At 38.8% G+C, this 21,941-nt stretch overlaps 1 protein-coding gene across 5 annotated transcripts in view; it reads left to right on the top strand.

The window, feature by feature from the left end:
- The window catches only part of TAOK3 (TAO kinase 3), a 183,189-nt gene that overhangs the window by 145,426 nt on the left and 15,822 nt on the right, over positions 1–21,941 (top strand). For all 5 annotated transcript variants that reach the window (XM_034637788.1, XM_002919675.4, XM_034637786.1 and 2 more), the window contains 4 exons: positions 2,591–2,725; positions 11,012–11,248; positions 12,923–13,051; positions 17,374–17,577. In XM_034637788.1, coding sequence (XP_034493679.1) covers positions 2,591–2,725; positions 11,012–11,248; positions 12,923–13,051; positions 17,374–17,577 — 705 coding nt within the window. The remainder of the gene's footprint in view (positions 1–2,590; positions 2,726–11,011; positions 11,249–12,922; positions 13,052–17,373; positions 17,578–21,941) is intronic.

Genomic DNA, 21,941 nt, shown 5'->3' with positions numbered 1-21,941 from the left:
CTGAGCCGAAGGCAGATGCTTAACCGCTGTGCCACCCAGGCGCCCCCCAATATTCTTGATTTAAAAATTTAACAAATACAATGTGACTTTTAATTTGCTAAGCAAGATCCTAGCCCACAAGTGTTAATTTTTATCTGAGAGAAAACACACTAATAATATTAAAATTATACATATTTGTACATGAATATGTTTCACTTTATTCTGTTAAGTGAACAGTGTAGATTCTAGTGCCGCTAGTTATCTTTGTAAATCAAGTTATTACAGTTTGAAACTGAGTTGTTACCTCTCAATGTACTTAGTGTTAGCTCATTAATAATCACCAAACTTTGACTTCTCAAGGCCTCCTATAAAACCACAGGACCCTACTAGTCTGTCTCATCTGATTGCTTCCATTTAGAAGCTTCTTGTTTTTCTGGGACTGTAATGTTAAGTAAGATCAGTTTCGGAGAGAGGCGCCTGGTGGCTCAGTCAGTTAAGCATCTTCCTTCCGCTCAGGTCATGATCTCAGGGTCCTGGGATTGAGCCCAGCATCAGGCTCCCTGCTGAGCAGGGAGTCCACTTTTCCCTCTCCCTCTACCGCCCCCCACTTGTGTTTTCGCTCACTCTGCTCTCTCTCTCTCAAATAAATAAATAAAAATAAAAAATCTTTTTAAAAAAGATCAATTTCAGAGATAAGTGTAACTTATTAATAAATATTCAGCGATGTGAATGGCAGTAGATCCTAGTGCCTTCCTCTCTAGAACCTTAAACCTAGTGCATAAATCCTAGTCCCATACCTGACCTCTCTTTGCCCTATAAAATAAGAGGTTAGATTTCCTGGGAAATAATATAGAAGTTTTAAATGGCCTATCAAAGTTGGGTTTTTTTAATCTCAAAAATATGGATTGAGGTACATTTTTAACCTATAGTACTATCTAGTAGAACTGCTTGCAGTGATGGAAAGGATCTATATCTGTACTGTTCAGTATGGTAGCCATAGTTGGTGGCTACCTTAAAACATAGCTGGTGTGATTTGGAAACTGAATTTTACATTTTGTTTAATTTAAATATCCATGTGGCTACTGGCTATCATATAAGACAGCACAGCAATAAAATATCCTTGCATTTGACATATATATCCTCAATGGCATTAAAGGTCCCTTCATTATTTAAAAACAAAGTAGACCTCAATACAGTAAATTGAAAAAAATCTCTAAATATAGATAGAATGGTAGATATCTTCCTAACATTCTGGAGCATTCTAAATTTATAAATGGAAAAAGAAAATCAGCCCAATGGTAAATTTAATCTTGACTCCTGACTTTTACCTAAAAACCGGGATATAAAATTTAATTTCCCTCAAGAATATATGTGTTTTGACTTTTAAAAATTTTAGATGATATAATAAAATTTTGTGTTTCTAAACCTCTTCAATTTTTGTTTTTTGTTGAAAGAGCAAGCAATTATTTAAAAAAAATTTTTTTCAGATAGTCATAGACAAAATGCAAAACTGACTTCTTACAAATGGTTTGTCCTAAAACCCTAGGGCAATAAGGGAATTAATTTCTCCTTCCCCATCCTGAACATGTACCATTTAAAAATCCCCCATGGTTGTACATGTTTTTGAGCTATTATTATAGTATCTTTTTCCTGAAGGGTTAAGAGCTACTTAACTGACTGACCACTCCATCTTTTATAGAGAGAAGCATCACCATTTGAAAGCATTTTCCCCTTTAAAACTCGTTTAAATTGCATTTAAGAAACATCCATTATTACCCTTCCAGGGAATGTTATTTTTCACTGGGCGTTACAACAAGATTAATCATCTCTGCCTATCAAGAAGCACAGATTTGATTAAGTCAGCCAAGGACATTAAATCCCAGCCTTACTCACTCTAGTGACCATATCGAGACTGAGTTGAGGAAGAATTTGTGGAAGTATCATTTGGTTAAAATTGCATGCCTGTCTCTTTAAATCTAAAAAAAAATCCTTTCAGAAGCTGTAGAGAGAAGGTGCTAGAACTGTGTACGATCATGACTGGAAAGCAGGATCCCTCAGTGACTGCCGAATCTTCCCAGCACAAGATAGAGAGGCAGTTCAGCACAAGCCTACACTGGTTCTAGGCAGAACGATGATCCTACCGAACAGATCTCAAATAAAATTAAATTGAGAAAGCAGATCTTTCAAGGGAATGAGGCGGAGGCTCGCTTTTATGTTAAAAGCAACCAGCATCCTCCTTGCTAGACATGGACATGACATTTTTAAAGGAATTATTTGGTTACAGCGTTTTAAGCAAACTGTTCTAAGGAGTCTGTACATTGCATTGTTTTTTCTATTCTTTTTTTCTTTTGCATATATGTAATTCTGGAGGTAAAGAAAAAGCCTGCCAGGGATTCAGAAGGCATCCCACTAGCGATCAGCTGACATTCCTAACTGAAGGCTGCAATGTGTTGCTTATTCATTTTGTACCGTGGGAGCTGCGGGGACTAGCAGAGAGCTAAACTATGCATTTCAAACAGCAGTGCTTGTGCAGAAAGAGGGGTGAGAGAGAGGCAGCCGGCGAGGAAAGAGCACAGCTGGACTTTCTCCTTGTTTTTATCCATTTCTGCAGGATCATGTATTCATAAGGGATGAGGCGGGCCACGGCGATCCCAGGCCTGAGCCGCGGCCTACCCAGTCAGTTCAGAGCCAGGCCCTCCACTACCGGAACAGAGAGCGCTTTGCCACGATCAAATCAGCATCTTTGGTAAGCAAACACCCCTCTACCCACCTTCCCTTCCTTCCCCTCCTCCCCATCTGGCAGCCTCTCGCCCTCCCTGAGCCTCTCTCGGCTTCATGGATGGGAGGAAAGGAGTCAAGAATGTTTTCTCCCTCCTAATAATTTTATTCATTTTAGAAAAAATCTGTTGGCATGGCAACCTGATCTCAGATATTTTAGCATTGTCTACGGCATGGAAGAAAAAAACCTTTGTGTGTGTGTGTGTATATGTGTGTGTGTGTGTATTTATATATGCTATATGTGCAAAATAAAAAGGCCTTTAAGATGAAGTTGCTAACCTATCCAATTTTTTAAAGCTATTTGTCTTTTCATTGAAATAATAATGCTAAAAAAATGTTTAAAGGTATTTGATGTATGTGTATGCAGGGCACTATGCTTCTTTTTGTATAAATGCATGTGTGTTTATAATGTATACACACATATCAAAAGATAAAACATAATTTTTAAAAATATATCACTGCTAGCTAATGTATGTAATTGTAGAAAATAAGATACTAGCTTCCTAGGGATGAATTGCTGGTTCGTTCTGGTTCATTCATTTATTTATTGCAACAATGGTAGTGGCTGCACTTCCCCATTTAACCCCTGAAGAATTTCCTGGCACCAATAAAAGCAAGAAGGGCTTTGTAGGAGAGGATATGGATGGTTGTGGAAGAAAAGATACTGTAGGATCCTTCAGCATTTTTACTATTGCAAATGTGATTGCTGGATGCCCTTGTAGTAGCAAAAGGGGTGTGTGCTGCAAGAGTTAGTTTTCATGCCTCCTCCCCTTGGCCCCCCACGCGTGCGCGTGCGCACTCCCATACTCACACATACACACACACACACACACTCACATCGTTTCATCCTTGGCACTCTAAACTCTCTTTAATCTTTTGCTTCTGAATCTCACTTCTCAGCCAAAAAATTATTGAAATATTCATTGTTTTGCCCAGATTGATGTTAGAGGTCACATGGGCAGGAAGAGTTAGCGTACACTGCCTGGCTATTACATTTAGAACCTATGATGACATCATCCGAGGCCGACCCAGAAATTATTTTTCTTGTCCTATTTTTTAAACCTGATTTCCACTTTTATCTCTCAAGTCTTTCAAAGGCTTCAATTATCTTTGGAATCAATAATGGATTATAATCTTTAAAAATCCAAATATGGGGAAAATGGAAGTTACAGCACCTACATATTGCTATGCCTGGTGCTATCTGAAAGCAAGCAATTTAATTGAGACTGCTTATAAAGCCTACCTTTAAGTTCCTTTGTATAGAAGTTTCTTGTCATCTCTTAATGGGCAATTTTTCATTTTAAAAGAATGCTATACTGTGTAATGGAGATCTAAAAATGTCCACTATGTATTTGCTAATGATTGCTAACCACCTTTAAAAAACATGCCTTTGAGTCTAAATAAAGTACCATGAAATTATTAATAAATATCTTCACATCATGATACCTGACCAAAAAAAATACGGTGTTTATGTAATATTCTTACTTACCACCGACTCTTGTGAGACTTGTATCTTTATCCAGACATGTTCATGTTGAAATGAGAGGAGAAATGGTGAGCAGCCACTGAGACTCAGAGCACCAGAAGCAGGTTTTGAATGTGAAACAAACATTATACCAAATAGATATTCCCCCTCTGGGACAGGTTCTCTTCTTTTGTCACTTGCCACACCCTCATTCCCACATCGTATATTCATGACCTCTCCTACCTCCTAGTAAGATGTTACTACTCCATCTCACAATGATCTCATGCTTGCATTTGTACACTCACCCAGGGCTACTCCGTGTGCCTGTCAGCCATCCCAGTCTTCTCTGTGGTTGATGAAAGCTGCTTTCCTACTAGGCCACCTCAGGACTATGGGCAAAGTCCTCAGGAGCCCCTCTGAATCCTACAGGCTTCCTGGTGTCCAGCCAGAGAATATCTGAGATCAGTCTCTCATGGACTTTGAATTAGCTAAAAGGCTCCCTGTCCCTGTATTAAGTTAAAAACTCAGTAGCTAATAGGCTGTTGCAGTAGCCAGTATAAAATAAGTTGTCTTATGTGGAAAACCTTCTCCAGATGTAATGCTTTGGGGGTCATATTGGTATTGATGGAAGTTTATCAGAGGTCAGTGGTATTTGTATCTAATGGTTGTTAAGAAAAAAGAATTAATAAAAGGGAGAAGTGGTATGATGTTATATGGTTCCATGTCTCACTTTGGACAATCTAATTATTGGTGTGAATATTTTAACGTATCTTATCAAGTATTACAGTTCTACCACCTATGCTGTGTGAAGGGCTAATTCCAGTAGTCCAATAGGAATATATCAATCAGGACACTGGAATATCAAAAAGAAGCATCTATATTTTAAAAATATATCATGAATCTTGATGCTTTTCATGGATCTCAGCTCAAAGGAAAAGGACTAAAGTTCTTAAATGACATAAAAGTAGGAACAAGATCATGGGAAAATGAAAGTCCAGTATAATGAATAATCAAGTCATTGTTGAAACCTCTCTTCACTTCCCATAGTTGGTAGCAATACTATATTGATTTATTTATTTTGGTTTTACTCTTTACAGTCTTCTAAATAGAAGCGCTAACAAGCCACAGAGTGATTCAAAAGTGAACCCCCAAAAGAAAAAAGAATTTAGAAATTTTTTCCAATTATTAGATAAATAAGTATTGAGTGTGTATTTTTAAATGAGCATATTATATTTTAGACTTGCGAACTGACAAAAAAAATTTGTAATTCCTTAAATTTGTTTTATCAGCCTACCTCTTATACATAAACCTAAAAGAGACCTGAGTCTGTGGGGTTTGCCCTTGACATTTTTTCTACATTGTGCTTTCTAATGGGATAATTGACAAGTGTATGCGGCCCATGAGCTACGGCGTTTACTGCTTGATGTTTTTACCATTTTGGCACCTTAAAACAGATTTTTATGTTAATATGCACTGCTTCTCAATTACATTTGTAACAAAGAAAAGCAAGGACTGTGAACCTTGATATCAGAGGTAACTCTGAGGAAACTTTAGAATATGTAGAATTATGTATTTTTTTATTACAGTCATAGAAGGGCAGCGATTTTTGACCTTATTTTGAAAAACTAGGAAAAGGAAGGGCATTTCATAGAACCTTTTTTTATCTTATCCTTTCTTTTTCTTCCTCTGTAAGAAAGTTCATATTGGACTGATTCATGATCTGGAGAAAGGAGTTGTTTATATAGTTCTTCAGAATTATTTATCTGCCTTATTGGGCCTTTGAGATGTGGCTCCCTTAAGTTTTTATTGTTGGTAAATGGAGATCCTAATATTTTAATTGGATTAGTAACCCATGAGAGTGTTTTCAGCTGTTGTAATAATATCTGATATTATTTCTTAAAATTTCATAATGTCCTGGATCATATGGTAGTTCTCATGGTAGATGTTAATGTAAAAAGCACAAACCCTTATCTGTCATATCTGACAATTCAGCTTTTGGTATTATGAAGGAATTCTCACTGGAATGAGTGGTTTTACTACTCAGGTGAATTTATGTTAGAGTACATATTGGCCTGGGGAGGATGGAGGGGGGTACCTGGATGGCTCATTCAGTAGAGCATATATGACTCTTGATCTTGGGATTGTGAGTTCAAGCCCCATGTTAGGTGTAGAGCCTACTTTAAAAAAATACACATTAGGGACAGGGGCATAAAACTCCTAGTTTCTAATCTCTAGGAAAGCATGTAGACAAAAATGATTATTGTTCTATCCATGCAAATGTGGATTTTTTTTATTTTGCTTTTACCAGATTCAGTAGGAAAGTTAATATAAAAATGGAGTCTTCATTTCAATTTTAAAAATGCAACCTAATTTTCAGCTAATTGTGAAATTGGATACCTGAATGAGTTTGATAGACAAGCATAAAAATATTAGAGCCTCTGCTGTAAATGCTGTTTCACCCCTCATGAGCCCCACTATTCTCTTTCTAAGGGCTTAGAGATGTGTTCTCTTCCTGGATAGTGTACCGGAGGATGCCTATCAGAATATTTTGTAGCTCCTTTTTCCTTTTTCTTAGCTTCTTAATCTCACTAGGATCATTACTGAGACCATTTTTCACTTTTGCTGCTCAGTCTATATGCCCAACCCACATGACCAAACTCTCTCAATAAACATGTTGAATTAATGAATGAACAAATGAATGAACAAAGTCTCTTCCAGTCCTTCTATCACATGAGAATTTGGATTTGCAAGTATATATACATTTCTAAGTGCTTCCTGCCAGTTTTTCTGTATAAGGCAGAATTGCCTGTTATCCATCATTACTTTTGGTGTGAACTTAAAACATTTTTCCCTACGTGTTCTAAAGAGTAGAATGTGAAATTTCTAATGTCAAAACGTGACCCATTGTATACTTCTAAAGAACTTACTATAAATTTCATTTATTCTTAGAGTTGAGGTGGCCAGTTTTATCATACACATTATTTTGATTCTTACACATAATTAATCTTATAAGTTGGCTTTGATCTCTTAAGAGGGTAACATTATCAGCCACTATGCTCTTTTATGTTCAGTAAGTTGCTTGTTAGCCCTCTAGTGCAGTGTTCTGCACTTGGTAGACAGATAGTACACTTTGATAGTAGTCATGTATTATAGGTGCAGATTTTTGCCAGAATTAAATAAGGTAGAATGGAATGGCTGTAGGAACTTTCTGGGAAAAGTTCAGTCATCCTTTATGGCTCTTAACTTTTATATATTACTCCGGGTATGTGAAATGGTTAACAGTTCAGATTCAGAAATTATGCATACTTACTTTATAAGCCACAACCTGGATATACGTACAGTTTTATTGTTAAACTTGCCCTTTCTCTTGGATCCACTCCTTCTGATCTATGTCCATATCACTAGAAATGCTTGGTAGAGGGAGAGACATACTGCTCAGATGCTGGCAGGACAAGGAAGGAAATCAACATATACTGAACATCTCCTGTGTGTCAGACACCTTGCTGGGTACAAGAGTTATACCATCAGTGATCTCACCGTAGCAGTGGCTCCTCTTGAGAGCCTTCAGGAGGTTAAATAATTTGCCAAAGGTCAGTAATACAGTAAGGGACAAAATGGGATTTGTGTCCAAGCAACCTTCTGGTGTGGCAAGATGCTACTGCCCACTTCCAGCTGATCACATTTTTGAGACTACCACTGTGAAAACTACAGTCACTACATTTCTATAATTTTCTTTCATTTTTAGACTTACTCAGTTTGTAGCTTAGACTCACCACTCTCTCCAACTTTGATTTTTTGGGGGGGGCATTAATTCCCTCCATTACTTAATAATAGAAAGTTTCATTCTTTTTTTTTATAATTTTTTATTACGTTATGTTAGTCACCATACAGAAAATTTCATTCTGCCTTAGTGGAGTGAATTTCCTCAGCCAATTCAAGAAACATAGGACTTCAATTCAAATCCCAGGGTTTATAAAAATTAAAGAGGTAAATTGCATGTGAAAATACATCATAAATCATAAAGCATAATAAAATTTAAAATTATGAGCTATTTTTTTATTCTCTTGACCAAATACTGTATTTATAAGACACACAGTATAAACTTAAAACATGCAGGTGTACATAACTGTAGATAATATTTTTATGTCTTTCTGGTTAGACTTCATACATGAGTCATCTGGCCAGACTTTTATTTAAATTTGTTTACTTTGCTTGAGTATGGAATGCTACAACGCTGTATCTCTATATGTGCCTAAGAAGGCAATTAACACTGAAACAAAGTTTCATTGCAACAAATTGAAGGTGATATTAGGAGTTTACAAAGGTGATTATCCAAATTACGGGAAGCATTACAAGCAAAGTGTTTCTCCTGGAATTCAGTGATATACAATGGTAGCATGTTGAGTTTTGTAATTTGTCTTTGCCACATGCTTGTGTGGTCTGGTATGCAGTAGGACCAGCCTTTTCACAGAGACTCACCCACCAGTTAGGAGAGAAAATATTCTTGACACAACTCATTTCCGCTTTACATTTAGGTGCCTGGTTTAGGGAAATGGCCATCCTGAGAATATTTGACTGCAAGCTAGTCAGACCTGCTGGCAAGCTTTAAATGTGTTGGGATAGCTTTAGAGTGTGCCATGTCTCAGCTTTGGAAATCTGATTACAGAAGGAATACTAACGTAAGAAAAAATAAGTTCAGGGGTAAAACGTATCTCAAATGCATTACCCTACAATGGACACTTTATTGCCGTATTTGTGTGAAAAACAAGTGAATTGAGAAAAGCCTAAATGGTATCCTTTCTGTTGATTGGAACTGTTTTCCCCTATAGTTGAACTTCAGAAAGGCACAAGCATGAGGAGGTGAAATATACACACGTATTTCAAATGACTTCTTTCTTTGCTCTTATCATGAAATAAGTCCATTAAAAAGAAATACGATATTGTGATGACAAAATAGATTTCCTTTAGAGTGTTAGGTGCCCCTTTGGTGATACTGTCCTTTTTTTTGGTCTTGAAATATCTTCTGCTCTTATTCTTCATACTTTAAAGAGGATTGTCCTTTAGAAAAGAGAAATGAATATGAAACCTAGTGTTAGTTTCAGCTGGAAAGGTTTCAAAGTTCGGCTAATGTTTAATGGTGTACTTTGATAATACTATCCGGTTACAGAATAGCACTCTCTTGATAGTAAGGACTCGGTCTGGTATGCAGGGACACCTTCTAAAAGGAGCAAAGAAACAAACTGTTCTTTGTACAAAATGCACTTTGACCCATAAACTGAATATAGTAAAGAGAATTTATAGCAACATGAAAATTTCTAGTAAAACTTGTTTGAGGGTGAGTTTGGGGAGAATTGGCTTATAGTAGATAGGAGTGACTAAATTACTTAGTGAAAAAAAAGGCTAAAGTTATAATTTTGTTACTCAATTTTTTTTTCGAAAGTAGGAAAGATGAGAATGAAGTGAACAGAGAATCTAACAGGAAAATAAAGAGGGGTGATAAACTGAAAGAAGGAGTGGAAAATCGGAAAAGGTTTAATAGAAAAAAGAGATGCCAAAATTTATATTTATAATCTTGAGTTTGTTGAATATTTACCTGAGAATGGGTTAAAGAAAAATTACTAAGAGAAGTAGCCATCTAAAAATCATAGAAATGCTTTCTCTTCTTGAGGAGAGCAAGTAAATGTATTATAGTTTCTTAACATCTCTTCTGTGAGGAAGGGGAGGTGGGAGACAGAGGAGTTAAAAGAAGAGAGTGTTCTGTCTCTCTATCACTCTCTTCTCTCTCTCTCTCACTCCCTCCTATCACCCCCCACTGCCCCCATTCATATTAAGAATCAGAAATAAATCTTGTTCAAACAACTTTAGGAAGATACTCAAAATTCCCATCACTGCTAGAGACATGATCTTTATTCTTTTTTTTAAAGATTTTATTTATTTATTTGACAGAGAGAGAGACAGCCAGCGAGAGAGGGAACACAAGCAGGGGGAGTGGGAGAGGAAGAAGCAGGCTCATAGAGGAGGAGCCTGATGTGGGGCTCGATCCCAGAATGCCGGGATCACACGCTGAGCTGAAGGCAGATGCCTAATGACTGTGCCACCCAGGTGGCCCTAGAGACGTGATCTTTAAAAACAGACAAGCAGTATGATATAATGCAGTGGTTCTCAACCAGAGGGATTTTGCCCCCTAAGGGACATTTGCCAATGTCTACAGACATTTCTGATTGTCTTGACTTGGGAGGTGTACTGGCATCTAGTGGGTAGGCCGGGGATGCTGCTAAATACCCTGCAATGCAAGGACAGCCCTTCAAAACAAAAGAATTTTCTGGCTCATTGTCAACAGTGTTGACGTTGAGAAATCCTGGGGTAGTGGAGATAGCATGGCTCTGGAACTAGACAGAAATGGGTCTGACCCCAACTCTACCCCTTATTAGTTATGTGACCTTGAAGATAGATATAATGATATGTCAAAAATAAGTAAATATATATAGTTTGGCTGAATGAATAAATTAATTCCCTCAAGTCTCAATTTCTTCATCTATAAAATGGGGGTGGTAACACCTACCTCATTAATGAATAAAATGAGTGAATGAGATGGTTTTTAGGACTAGAGCTAAAGAATATAAAAAGCACCCAGCACAGTGCCTGGTACAGGTGAGCATTCAGCAAATAGTAGGTAAATTGATGGTGGCAGTGATAGATAGACTTATGCCAGAGGGCTCCTCTACTTTCCCTGAAAGTTTGTCTTCCATGAATCTGGTTACCTGAGTTCTGTTCCCCAACCCCAATCAGGTTACACGACAGATCCATGAGCATGAGCAGGAGAACGAGTTGCGGGAACAGATGTCAGGTTATAAGCGGATGCGGCGCCAGCACCAGAAGCAGCTGATCGCCCTGGAGAACAAGCTGAAGGCTGAGATGGACGAGCACCGCCTCAAGCTACAGAAGGAGGTGGAGACGCATGCCAACAACTCGTCCATCGAGCTGGAGAAGCTGGCCAAGAAGCAAGTGGCTATCATAGAGAAGGAGGTCAGTGTGCACACACATGCCTTTGTGCTGTACCCAAGCCAGGCCTGTTTCAGTCAGTGGCATCACGTGAACAAAAGGCAGGAGTGTTGTGCTTTTTGGTGACAGAGGAACAATGTTGCTTTGGTGGCGGTAGTTGAGAGGGGTTAGGTCTTACGGGGCTACTTAAAATTGCCATTAAAAGTTAAAATAGTTACTGCAAGTGTATATTACATTCTTGTCTATTCAAATATATTCTGAGAGCCAGTCCCTTGAGGGGGCCTGGGTGCAAATAAAAAGAAACAAGATGCTTCTATCCTGTGGAAACTTGCGTAGTTCAAACCTGTTACCGTGCCTGCCACACCCACAGTCCTCTTCAAAAGAAAACTGCTCTACAAATAGTCCTTTTCTGTTGTCATAGTCCCTTCCTATACTGATTGGACTGGGAATGGGCACCTGACCCATGGCAGTGAGTAATTAATCTGGCTGTTGCTTGGGTCTTCTAGGAGACATCTCTCTTCCCCATCTAGGTTCTAAAACAGACGAGAGGCTAAGGCAGACAGTGGGTTAAAATATTACCTTTATTACTGGTAAGGTTAGATGGGAGAAGTAATTCATGTCTGAAGGGAAACACGCTAATAATACTGTACAAAACTGAACAGACTTGCCTATCTAGGCTCTGCACTAGCACTGGCAGTGCTAAACCAGTTGCCTTCCCTGCCACCCTCCGTAAGACTTACATAGTGTGGGAAAGCAGGGGTGAACGTGTGCTCCCTGGGGATGGAGTGACTGGGGACAGAGTGCCAGGGGTGTTTTGGTAATTAAGCTCTCTCTCCACGTGGAAGGGAACATCAGAACTGCAGATGAAGCATTCCCCCAACAGCCATCAAGCTGTGAGGCAGCCTGGCATGAAAACCTCTGCCCAAACAGGGATGATATTGATTAAATAAACCAGTCAGATTCTTTCTCGGGGATTTGATTTAGTAAATATGTAGAGAGAATTGTTCCTAATGGAAAAAGTATTGATAATGGAAGCTAAAGGAAGCTAAAGGTGAAAAGATACATAAAGAGAACCATGAAACATAATTCCCTCCCTGTCTCCGAAGCACTTCATCTTACATATGTGCTGCATCTAATGGTCCCAAGAAACTTAGATTTGGTCACTTTCAGGAGCCAATGTTTATTGGGTTATCTTTTATTTCATCTGTGTTCTGTCCATTTGGAAGCCTCCAAAATGTCCCAGTGTCTGTTGGGGATCGTAGCAGGTGCCTAAGAAAACAAAATGTTATTAATCAATTAGAGTGAGGTTCTGGGACTAAAACTGGCCAGTCATGGTTATTTATCCATTTTTATAATTTTATCCATTTTATAATTTAATCAATATGAAAAAAATCTTTTATAATCCTTAGTTCACTTTTCATCCCACATATTTTTTGTGTGTTCAATAAATCACATTATGGCTTGCCTTGATATTTTTCCCATAATTTGGAAAGTATTTTTCAATGGTAAAAATTTTAAATTTTTTTAAGATACAAGAGAAGCAGAGCAGATATTTGCTTATTTTGTTTTTTATTAATTATTTGTTCAAAACACACTACATTATTCAGCACTTATGGACTCTTTTCATGCATTGAGGATATAGACAGCAGAATTCTGTGTGAAAAACAATTTATCCTAGATCATATGTCATTTTATCAGGCAAAGGTAGCTGCAGCAGATGAGAAGAAGTTCCAGCAACAGATCTTGGCCCAGCAGAAGAAAGATTTGACAACTTTCTTAGAAAGTCAGAAGAAGCAGTATAAGATTTGTAAGGAAAAAATAAAAGAGGTAAGAGTACCAATATTTGTCATCACTAAGTTGCCTTTCGAATGGTTAGAATTTATGGGGTGCCTGGCTGGCTCAGTCGGTGGAGCATGCAATTTTTGATCTTGGGTTATAAGTTCAAGCCCCATGTTGGGCATAGGCATTACTTAAAAATAAAATCCCTTAAAAAAAAAAAAGGTTGGAACTTAAAATTAATTAATCTTACATTGTAATCAATAGTCTAAACCATTGATTCTCAAATTTAATATCACCTGAAGTGCTTATTAAAATAGATTGCTAACTCACTAGAGTTAGATTTTCTGATTTTCTGTTTCAGTGCGTCTGGGTGGAATTTGAAATGTGCATTTCTAACAAGTTCCCAAGTGATGCCGATACTGCTGATTCGGGCATCAGATTTTAAGAACCATTGATTTAACTCTAAACCATTCTTGCCTACTTCCAGTTTATTCTTCAGCAACTTCAGCCAGAGTGATCTTTTCAAGCCATAAGTCTCGGGGCATCTGGGTGGCTCAGTCAGTTGGGCATCTAGCTCTTCGTTTCAGCTTGGGTCATGATCTCAGGGTCCTGGGATTGAGCCCTGCATCAGGCTCTGTGCTCAACAGAGAGTCTGCTTGAGGATTCTCTCAGTCTTCCTCTGCCTCTCTCCCTGAGCTTGATCTCTCAAAAATAAATAAATCTTAAAAAAAAAAACACATAAGTCTCATCATATCACCTCATGATTTTAACATTTATTGGCTTCCCATTGCTCTTAGGAGAGATCAAAATACTAGAAGTCCCTAAGTGACCTACTATCAGCCTTGACTTCAGTCTCACCTCACACCACTGTTCCCCCACCTACTTACCCCACCCCTGACTCTTTGCTGCTCCTCCCGCAATGGTCACCTTTTGGTTCTTTAAATGTATTGAATTTCACTTTTCTCTAACACCTTTGGAGAAGACTGTTTCTTCATACTGTTTCTTCCACCAGGATGCTCTCACCAGCCCCACCCCCGACCCCCAAGGTCTCCCTCTCCTGTTAATTGTTACTCCCCCTCCTTGTAAGACTTAGGATTGTTTATTAATACCTTGACTTGGGCCACCTGGCTGGCTCAATTGGTAGAGCATGTGACTCTTGATCTCAGGTTCATGAGTTCAAGCCATACATTGGGCATGGAGCCTACTTAAAAAAAAAAAAAACAACAACACACACACACGCAAAACACCTTAATTTAAACATCATTTCCCAAGGGAAGCCTTTACTGACTTCCTTAACCAAGACAGGTGCTTCTGGTTTCATAACACTAGTTTTCAATTATCTCTTTTTTTTAAAGTGATTTTGAGTTACTTACCCTACTAGCCAGTAAGTGATAAGAGCAGAGACCATGTCTTTTTTTTATTTTTTTTTTTTTCTGCCCATGACTGTATCCCTGTGCCTGGTACATGTGACTCTCTGATGAATGAATGATCGATTCTTAAAAGTTTGGTTGAAGACTTCCAGTAGACATGGAGAGTCCTCCTAATGAACTGCAATTTGATCTGAAAGCTCAGATTTCTTCACTTCTCCCACCAGTGCTTATAGGTGAACTACCTGCAGTTCCCTAGACTTCCCTTCTCATAAGACTTAGGATTTCTTATTTCTAGACTACTGATATATTAAGGTTTAATAAAATTCGGGGCGCCTGGGTGGCACAGCGGTTAAGCGTCTGCCTTCGGCTCAGGGCGTGATCCCGGCGTTATGGGATCGAGCCCCACGTCAGGCTTCTCTGCTATGAGCCTGCTTCTTCCTCTCCCTCTCCCCCTGGTTGTGTTCCCTCTCTCGCTGGCTGTCTCTGTCTCTGTCGAATATCNTCTTTAAAAAAAAAAAAAAAGGTTTAATAAAATTCAATATGGGGCATGCTTTCAGTATGTAAAATCATTTATTTGAGCTCATATTCTAAGTTAATAATATGGAACTTATCTCTGTCTCTGTCGAATATCTTTAAAAAAAAAAAAAGGTTTAATAAAATTCAATACGGGGCATGCTTTCAGTATGTAAAATCATTTATTTGAGCTCATATTCTAAGTTAATAATATGGAACTTATCTAGGTTCCTCTCCAACTCTTTTTTAATTAGGAAGTGAAAACAAGTGGGTTGGGGCGAGCCTCAGAATTTTTAGTCCTGCCCAGAGGAGCCACTGGTGATTGTTGGGACTGACAGAAATTTGTATTTAATCCACACTGCCTAAATGGGAAAAATCTCTGACACTATAAGGTCTAGAAAACCAAGCTGTAGGGTGAAATAGCCCAAATAAGAAGGTTCCTGTTCTATCCATTTTCTCTGTGTTATTGCTTGAGCCTAATTATTATGTCATAATAGATATTGCTGGATCACAGAGATAACATTGATTTCTCAATGAGAAATTTTGAAATGTTCTCAAATGCACTTATATTCTTATTTCTAACTCCTTGTGTTTACTCGTGCTCTGTAGGCCACACTTTGTGACTACAGCCACGATTTTGACCTTTTCTAACACCAAGGTATTGGAGATTGCATGAACTCAACCTGTAGAAGATTCTCTCACAGAACAGCATTTGAAAATCCCCACTCAGTCCTCAGGCATTTTTGGTACTCAGATTTATGAGTGCAGGAAACCACAGGCCTAAACTTATAAGTCTTTCAACATGCTCATGAGGAAAAACAAGCCTAAACTCAGTTTGAGATAGCCTCAGTAAGCCTTTCTGTGCAAAGCTAATACTACTCCTTATGAAGTAAAGCTTCATTCTGACTATTTAAGGTGGCGTGTATATTTAGATATTGATATATTTAAAGGTATTGCCCTTCGGGTAACAAAAAAATATCCATTATCCCCACTGTTTGATAGGCAACGGGGATGTGGGCAATACAGGCTGGTGGACGGTCCAGAAATAATTTATTCTTGATTTTGGGGTGAGTTTATACGGTCACATTTGAACTTCGATGTGCAATGTAGTGGTTAATGCCAAGCCTAGTAGTGAAGTCATGGCATCAAGAGATGAGTCACCCAGCCTTCCTGTTGTGATCCCAGCTTACTCCATGCTCGAAACAGCTTTCTCTCTTGTTGATTCTGATATTTCACGTAAGACTTCACTGGAGCAGGAAAGTTGAAAGTGGATTTACAAGGACTTCTTAGCTAAGTGGAAAAATAATCTAAATAATGTGTGATGTCCACATCACAAAACATTAAGGAAAATAGGTATTAGCATTTAAAGGAGATTTTCACTGAGTAGTTAACCAAATAAAATAGGTCAAGCTTCTCAGTATGAACAAAAAAGAGTGCACTGTGCTTTCTCTAAAAATGGTCTTCTTACTTTCTCCGAAGAGTAAAGTAACATCATCTTAAGTGTTCTGAGTCTCTGCTTTCTTCTCTTTACCCATTTAGTCTGGAATAATGAATTTTGTCCTTTTGGAAATACAGGTGGTTCATTTATCCTCTAATAGAAAATAAAGAATTGTTTCCTGAAATTCAAACAAGTGACATTTGCAGGGTTACCTTCTGTTTTTGAAATCTGTCCACTTCTCCCGGCCTTGTCTCCTTCACTCTGTTTGCCACGAGGCAACAAGAGTCATCTTTTTGACATGCATCTCATTGTGTCACCCCCATGTATAAAATCCTTGTCTCCTGTGCTACAGATCAATGGCCTTAACTTGGCCTATAAGGCTTCTGATGATCCCGCCTCATCTCGTGTCACATTGCACCACCACCCTGCTCTCCATTCCTTGATTGCACCATGTTTCAGTTAACCCACCCAAAGGGGTTAGCACACGCTGTTTCTTCTACCCAGAGTATTCTCCTCTCCCCTTTCTCACTGGTTAGCTCCTACAGGTTTTTCCAGCTTCAGCTTAGTTGTTAACAAGATCAAATATGTTCTTTTAAACATCCTTGTGGAACCAAGTACTTCACCTTCACACCAGCTATCACAGGAATTTTCAGTTCATTTCTGCGGTTCTTTGATTAATTATTGCTTCTAGACTGTGAAGCCCCATGATGGTGGTTATCGTGTTCTTTTGCTCACCGTTATATCCTTGTGCCTTGCACAGTGCCTGTCACATGATTAGAACCAGTAAGTGTGTGTTGATTGAATGAGTGAACCAATTATTTCCAAGAGGGTGAAGCCAGAGATGTGGAAACTAACAAGCCTCCCTATCAGTTACTGCTCAGTTAATCAATAAACAAAAGTTGGGGGGGGAGGGATATGCAGCACCAAGTCTCTGTCTTTACATTTTCAGTTGCTCTCCAAATAATTTAATCTACCATTGCAATAAACTATTAGTTCCTTTTACTTGATGAGACCAGCATGTTGTTTTGTTTTGTTTTGTTTTTGTGAAGGAGATGAATGAGGACCATAGCACACCCAAGAAAGAAAAGCAAGAGCGGATATCCAAGCATAAAGAGAACTTGCAGCACACACAGGCTGAAGAGGAAGCCCACCTTCTCACCCAGCAGAGACTGTACTACGACAAAAACTGTCGTTTCTTCAAGCGGAAAATAATGATCAAGCGGCACGAAGTGGAGCAGCAGAACATTCGGGAGGTATTTATTATATTCATAACTATCATTACTGACTTATGGGACAAAAAGCTTTGTGAGGATCATGACTCTTCTGTCCATTCTTATGTCCTTAACCTTAATGGTCTTCCGTGCAGTGCCTGACACAAAGTAGGTATACAAAAGGAACCAGGAAACAAATTTACCACTGAGAAGAAAGAGAAAGCCCATTTACAGAATAAGGAATCAACATTTTCCAAATAAACGTAATAGACTTTTCTTGAGCACCTATTATAAGCCTTATTATGCAGTGGAGAATCAAAAGATGTAGAATAGAGAATTTCTGCTTTCAGCCTGCTTGTCAGACACTTGGGTTTTTGTGGCTCACATGAAACACTAAGTAATAGAATGATGCTCCACAATTAAGTCACTCAGTCATCCAGTGCCCCCTTAGTCCAGGCACTGTGCTGGAGATGCCAGGGCTAGGGAGGAGCTATACTTCCTGCCTTCAAGCAGCCCTAAGTCTAAGAGGAGAAACAGACATGTAACACACTAGTAACATGTCAGGTACCATAGACATTTAAATAAAGTGTCTTGGACATACAGTCATGAAAGGGCTTGGAGGACTCAGTGACTAATGAGCAGTTGAGTGTTTGGGGTGTACAAAGTGCAATGTCAGAAAAAGGGAATGTAGAGGACCTTTTTTGTTAAGGCATGTTATTTCAATTTTAGCCTGAAGGCAGTTGCAATGGCCACTGGAGGTTTTTAAGCAGGGGGTCGAAGAGAGTTTTCTTTGAAAGAAGTAGAGCATCAGTGTGAAGGTAGGCTGCAGCAGCAAGAAGCAAAGTACAGTGAACTCAGCTAGGACATTCTTTCTGTAGTTCAACCTGGAAGAGGCTAAAGGGGAGAGACTGGGTCTGAAGCAGAACTGACAGTAATTCCAACCAAATAGCATCAGAATTTCGGAAGAGAGAGGAGTCCAAAATGACTTCAAAGTTTCTAATTTGGGAATTTGGATGAATAAGACATTATTCACTGAGATGAGGAGCACAGAATGTGACTCAGTTACAGATACAAAGTTCGGTAGGAAAACATTATGACCTGGAGTAATCAGAGAAACCCTCATATCTGAACTAGCACATTGGTAAAAATATCAATTTGCAAATAACCCAGTGTTAGCCTGCACGAGGGAAACAAGCACTAAAGATACATTTAATGGGAGTATGCATTGGTACAGTATAAGCTCTTAGGAGAGCAGTATTCAACTGGGAAGGAGAAGGAATGGAGCAAACTAAAATGTATCAAATACATGTAATGAGCCAGGCTCAGGCTCTTTATCTGTGTTGTCTCATCTCACTGGAAGAGGGAGAAACTGCTGAACATTTATTTCTGAGCCAGGCAATGAGTGATATGGCTGAAATTTTGCTTTAGAGAGATTAGCCCAGTTTGGTTGGTGGTGAGGCACAGATTGATTCAAGCATGCATTCTCAGTGGGGGCGATACTGCCCCAGGAGAGTGAAAATGGGTTCTTGTGGGGGAGGGGTCTTAGATATGATGAAGGCTCAGGCCCCCTCAAGGGCCACAGTACATGAATGGATATACACTGTATCTGTGGTATTCACATTTCATGGATGGGGTTGGTCAGGGAAGGGGGAAGTCTAGAAAGGCTCCTGAGGGTGGATGGATGGATGGATGGATGGATGGATGGATGGATAGATAGATAGATAAATAAATAAATAAATAAATAAATAAATAAATGTATGTGGGGGAAGAAAAAAGGGTGGAGAAACATTGGGTTGGGGGAAGAAACTAGAAGCAAAGTAATCAGGTGGTAGGAAATAGAGTATAGACAAAGATGGTGGTGACAGCTGTCAGAGGCAAATTGGAAACATATTTGAATATAAAATAAACAGGACTTGGCATACCACAGAATATGAGAGAAAGACGAGGGTAGAATCAAAGTTATTTCTGGTGTTCAAGACTTGGTTACATGCAGATTTGGGCAGAAGCAGAAGCTTAGAGAGAGGTTGTCGGTAAGAAACCGATTAATTCTGTACTAGACATGTTGTCATTTGTTAGAAGGCAAAAAATTCCAAATGAGAAAGTCCAAAAGCCATTTGGAAATAAGATATTTGGGATTCTTTTCATCTGGCAATTATTATTCTTATTCTGATAGCACATATTTGGAAGAAGTCTAAGGCTAAGGGAACAATTAATGCCAATAAAAACTATAGAAGACAATTATTCCCCAAAAGTGATAGAAACTGTATTTTTTACTTCATTAGTGTCAGGTTCTAACCCACTGAATGAAGAATAACTCTTATAAGGGTATTTTTCTGAAAAGTCTAAGTTGGTTTTTTTTTTTTTAATGAGAACATTAAACAAAGACAGACACAGGAGAATATATAATTGGGTAGTGAAAGTTCTTGATAATCCCATTCCACCCAGTCTCTACCCTGACTGCCATTAATTTGGCATCCAGATTTCCAGATTTCCTTTTCCTTCTATATATGTATACATACATTCAGCTGTATATAACTTGTAACTTTACAAAAATAAGATTACATTAGTATCAGTGGGCTTATCTGACTTGCAAGCCATAGGAACAAACACTGGCTGCCCAAGAATGGAAAGGAATTTATTGGAAGGATATGGGTAGATGACAGAGCTGAAGAACCAAGCTGGAGAAGATGAAGACCCAAGCTGGAAAAGCAAATTCTGTGACCTAGAGAGCAAGAGCTAATGGACATTCCTCAGAGCATTGCCGTTCGGATGTATTTCCTCCAACCATGTTTAATCTTTGTATCATTTCTGCTTAAGATTCAAATTCCTAGGGGAGTGAGACCTTGACTGGGCAATGCACTTGCTCCTTTACTCAATCCTCTCTGATTACAGATAGGGTGGAGGAGTTTCTCAAGCAAAAAGAGGAGCCTGTTAACCAAAGAAGGGGAAATGGATACTGAACCTACAAAAATGTCCACTGTACTGTTTTGTAACTCTTCTCTTTCTCATTCACCATCCAGGACATACAGCTCTGTCTGGTTCTTTTTAACCATTAACAGTGAATTTTGGGAGTATGGCTATAAAATTATTTATTTAATGAAGTACTTCTCAGTGGATATTTTATTGATGTTTTACAGTATTAGTAACAGTGCCACAGAGAGCATCTTTGTATGCAGATCTTTTTACACAGACGCAAATATTTTGAGGATATATGCTCAGAACTGGAATTTTTGGGTCACAGGATATACATGTAAATTTTTAAAAGATATTGTCAAATTGCCCTCTTGGGGTTTATACTCCCACCAACAAAGAGTACCTGTTTTTCTGTGTCTTTGCCAAAACTGAGTATGAGCAATCCTTTTAGTTAATGAAAATGTTGAAAAGGCTCACCATAGACTGGGTTGAGCCTCTTCCTCTGTCATCATTGCACTCAGATGCTGGCTATTTTCTAACCAGTTATGAAACCAAGAACTGAAACTAAGAAAGCATTAAATGTCATAGGCTAACAACATCTCCATTTAAAAGTCTGAGTTCTAGTTCTTACTCAACCTCACTGGGCATGAGGACACAATTTTTTATTTGAGCGAGATCAGCTGCTTTTAAAGTCAGTAGCGTTTGGGTCGTGGTTGGGAAGGTTTATCATGGGACACACCCCGGATTCACATCTTACTCAGGAGGTAGAGTCCTATAAAGTAAGTCATGTGTTCATGGGCCACGACTTATGAAAAGTACATAGGTTTCGGCACTAAGCTCCCTCTCAGCTTTGGGGAGGTGTGCACAGCGTGTGATGTGAGCTGAGGGAAAAGAGAGCCCACACGGCCCTCATCTTCTGTTGCCTCCAGGGCATATAGACGTGGAGTGCTCTGGTGAGCAAAATCACCTATTCCATTCCTTGCACTTTAGTTTTTGTTCAGCTCGTTTTATGAATTGGTGTGAGCTTAAGGTGTGCATGAGGGTGCACTGCACGTTGTGCCATTTGTGCAGACGGGGCAACCACTGCACCAAGTCTAGCCAGAGCAGAGGGATTCTTCAGAATATTGTGTCTCAGGCCGAGAAAGAGCATAAAGAAAATATAAACTATGCATTGGGACATCTTTTAATGGAAACTGTTAAAAATTCCCAAACCTGAGTTTTAAGACTCAGTTCTGCTTTACAGAAGTTGTATGATCTTAGGTTAGCCTCTCAATTCCCAAACATCTTACCATCCTACGGAAAAGGGGTAAGTCCTTGCAGTGTGACCACCTCATAGGGTTGCAGGTGGGACTGAGTGAAATATAAGAAATCACTTTTAAAAACTGAAAGCACATTACACATTTTTATGTAGGTAGAGCAATAGGCTCATAGGGAGTCTAATAATAATAATAATATAGGCAGCTTATCAACTTACGCCACAGCAACTCAGATAT

This window comes from Ailuropoda melanoleuca, chromosome 12, assembly GCF_002007445.2.
Source record: "Ailuropoda melanoleuca isolate Jingjing chromosome 12, ASM200744v2, whole genome shotgun sequence".
NCBI classification, from domain to species: Eukaryota; Metazoa; Chordata; class Mammalia; order Carnivora; family Ursidae; genus Ailuropoda; species Ailuropoda melanoleuca.
The sequence above is the reverse complement of the archived record's forward strand: the minus strand, read 5'-3'. Positions and strand labels throughout refer to the sequence as shown.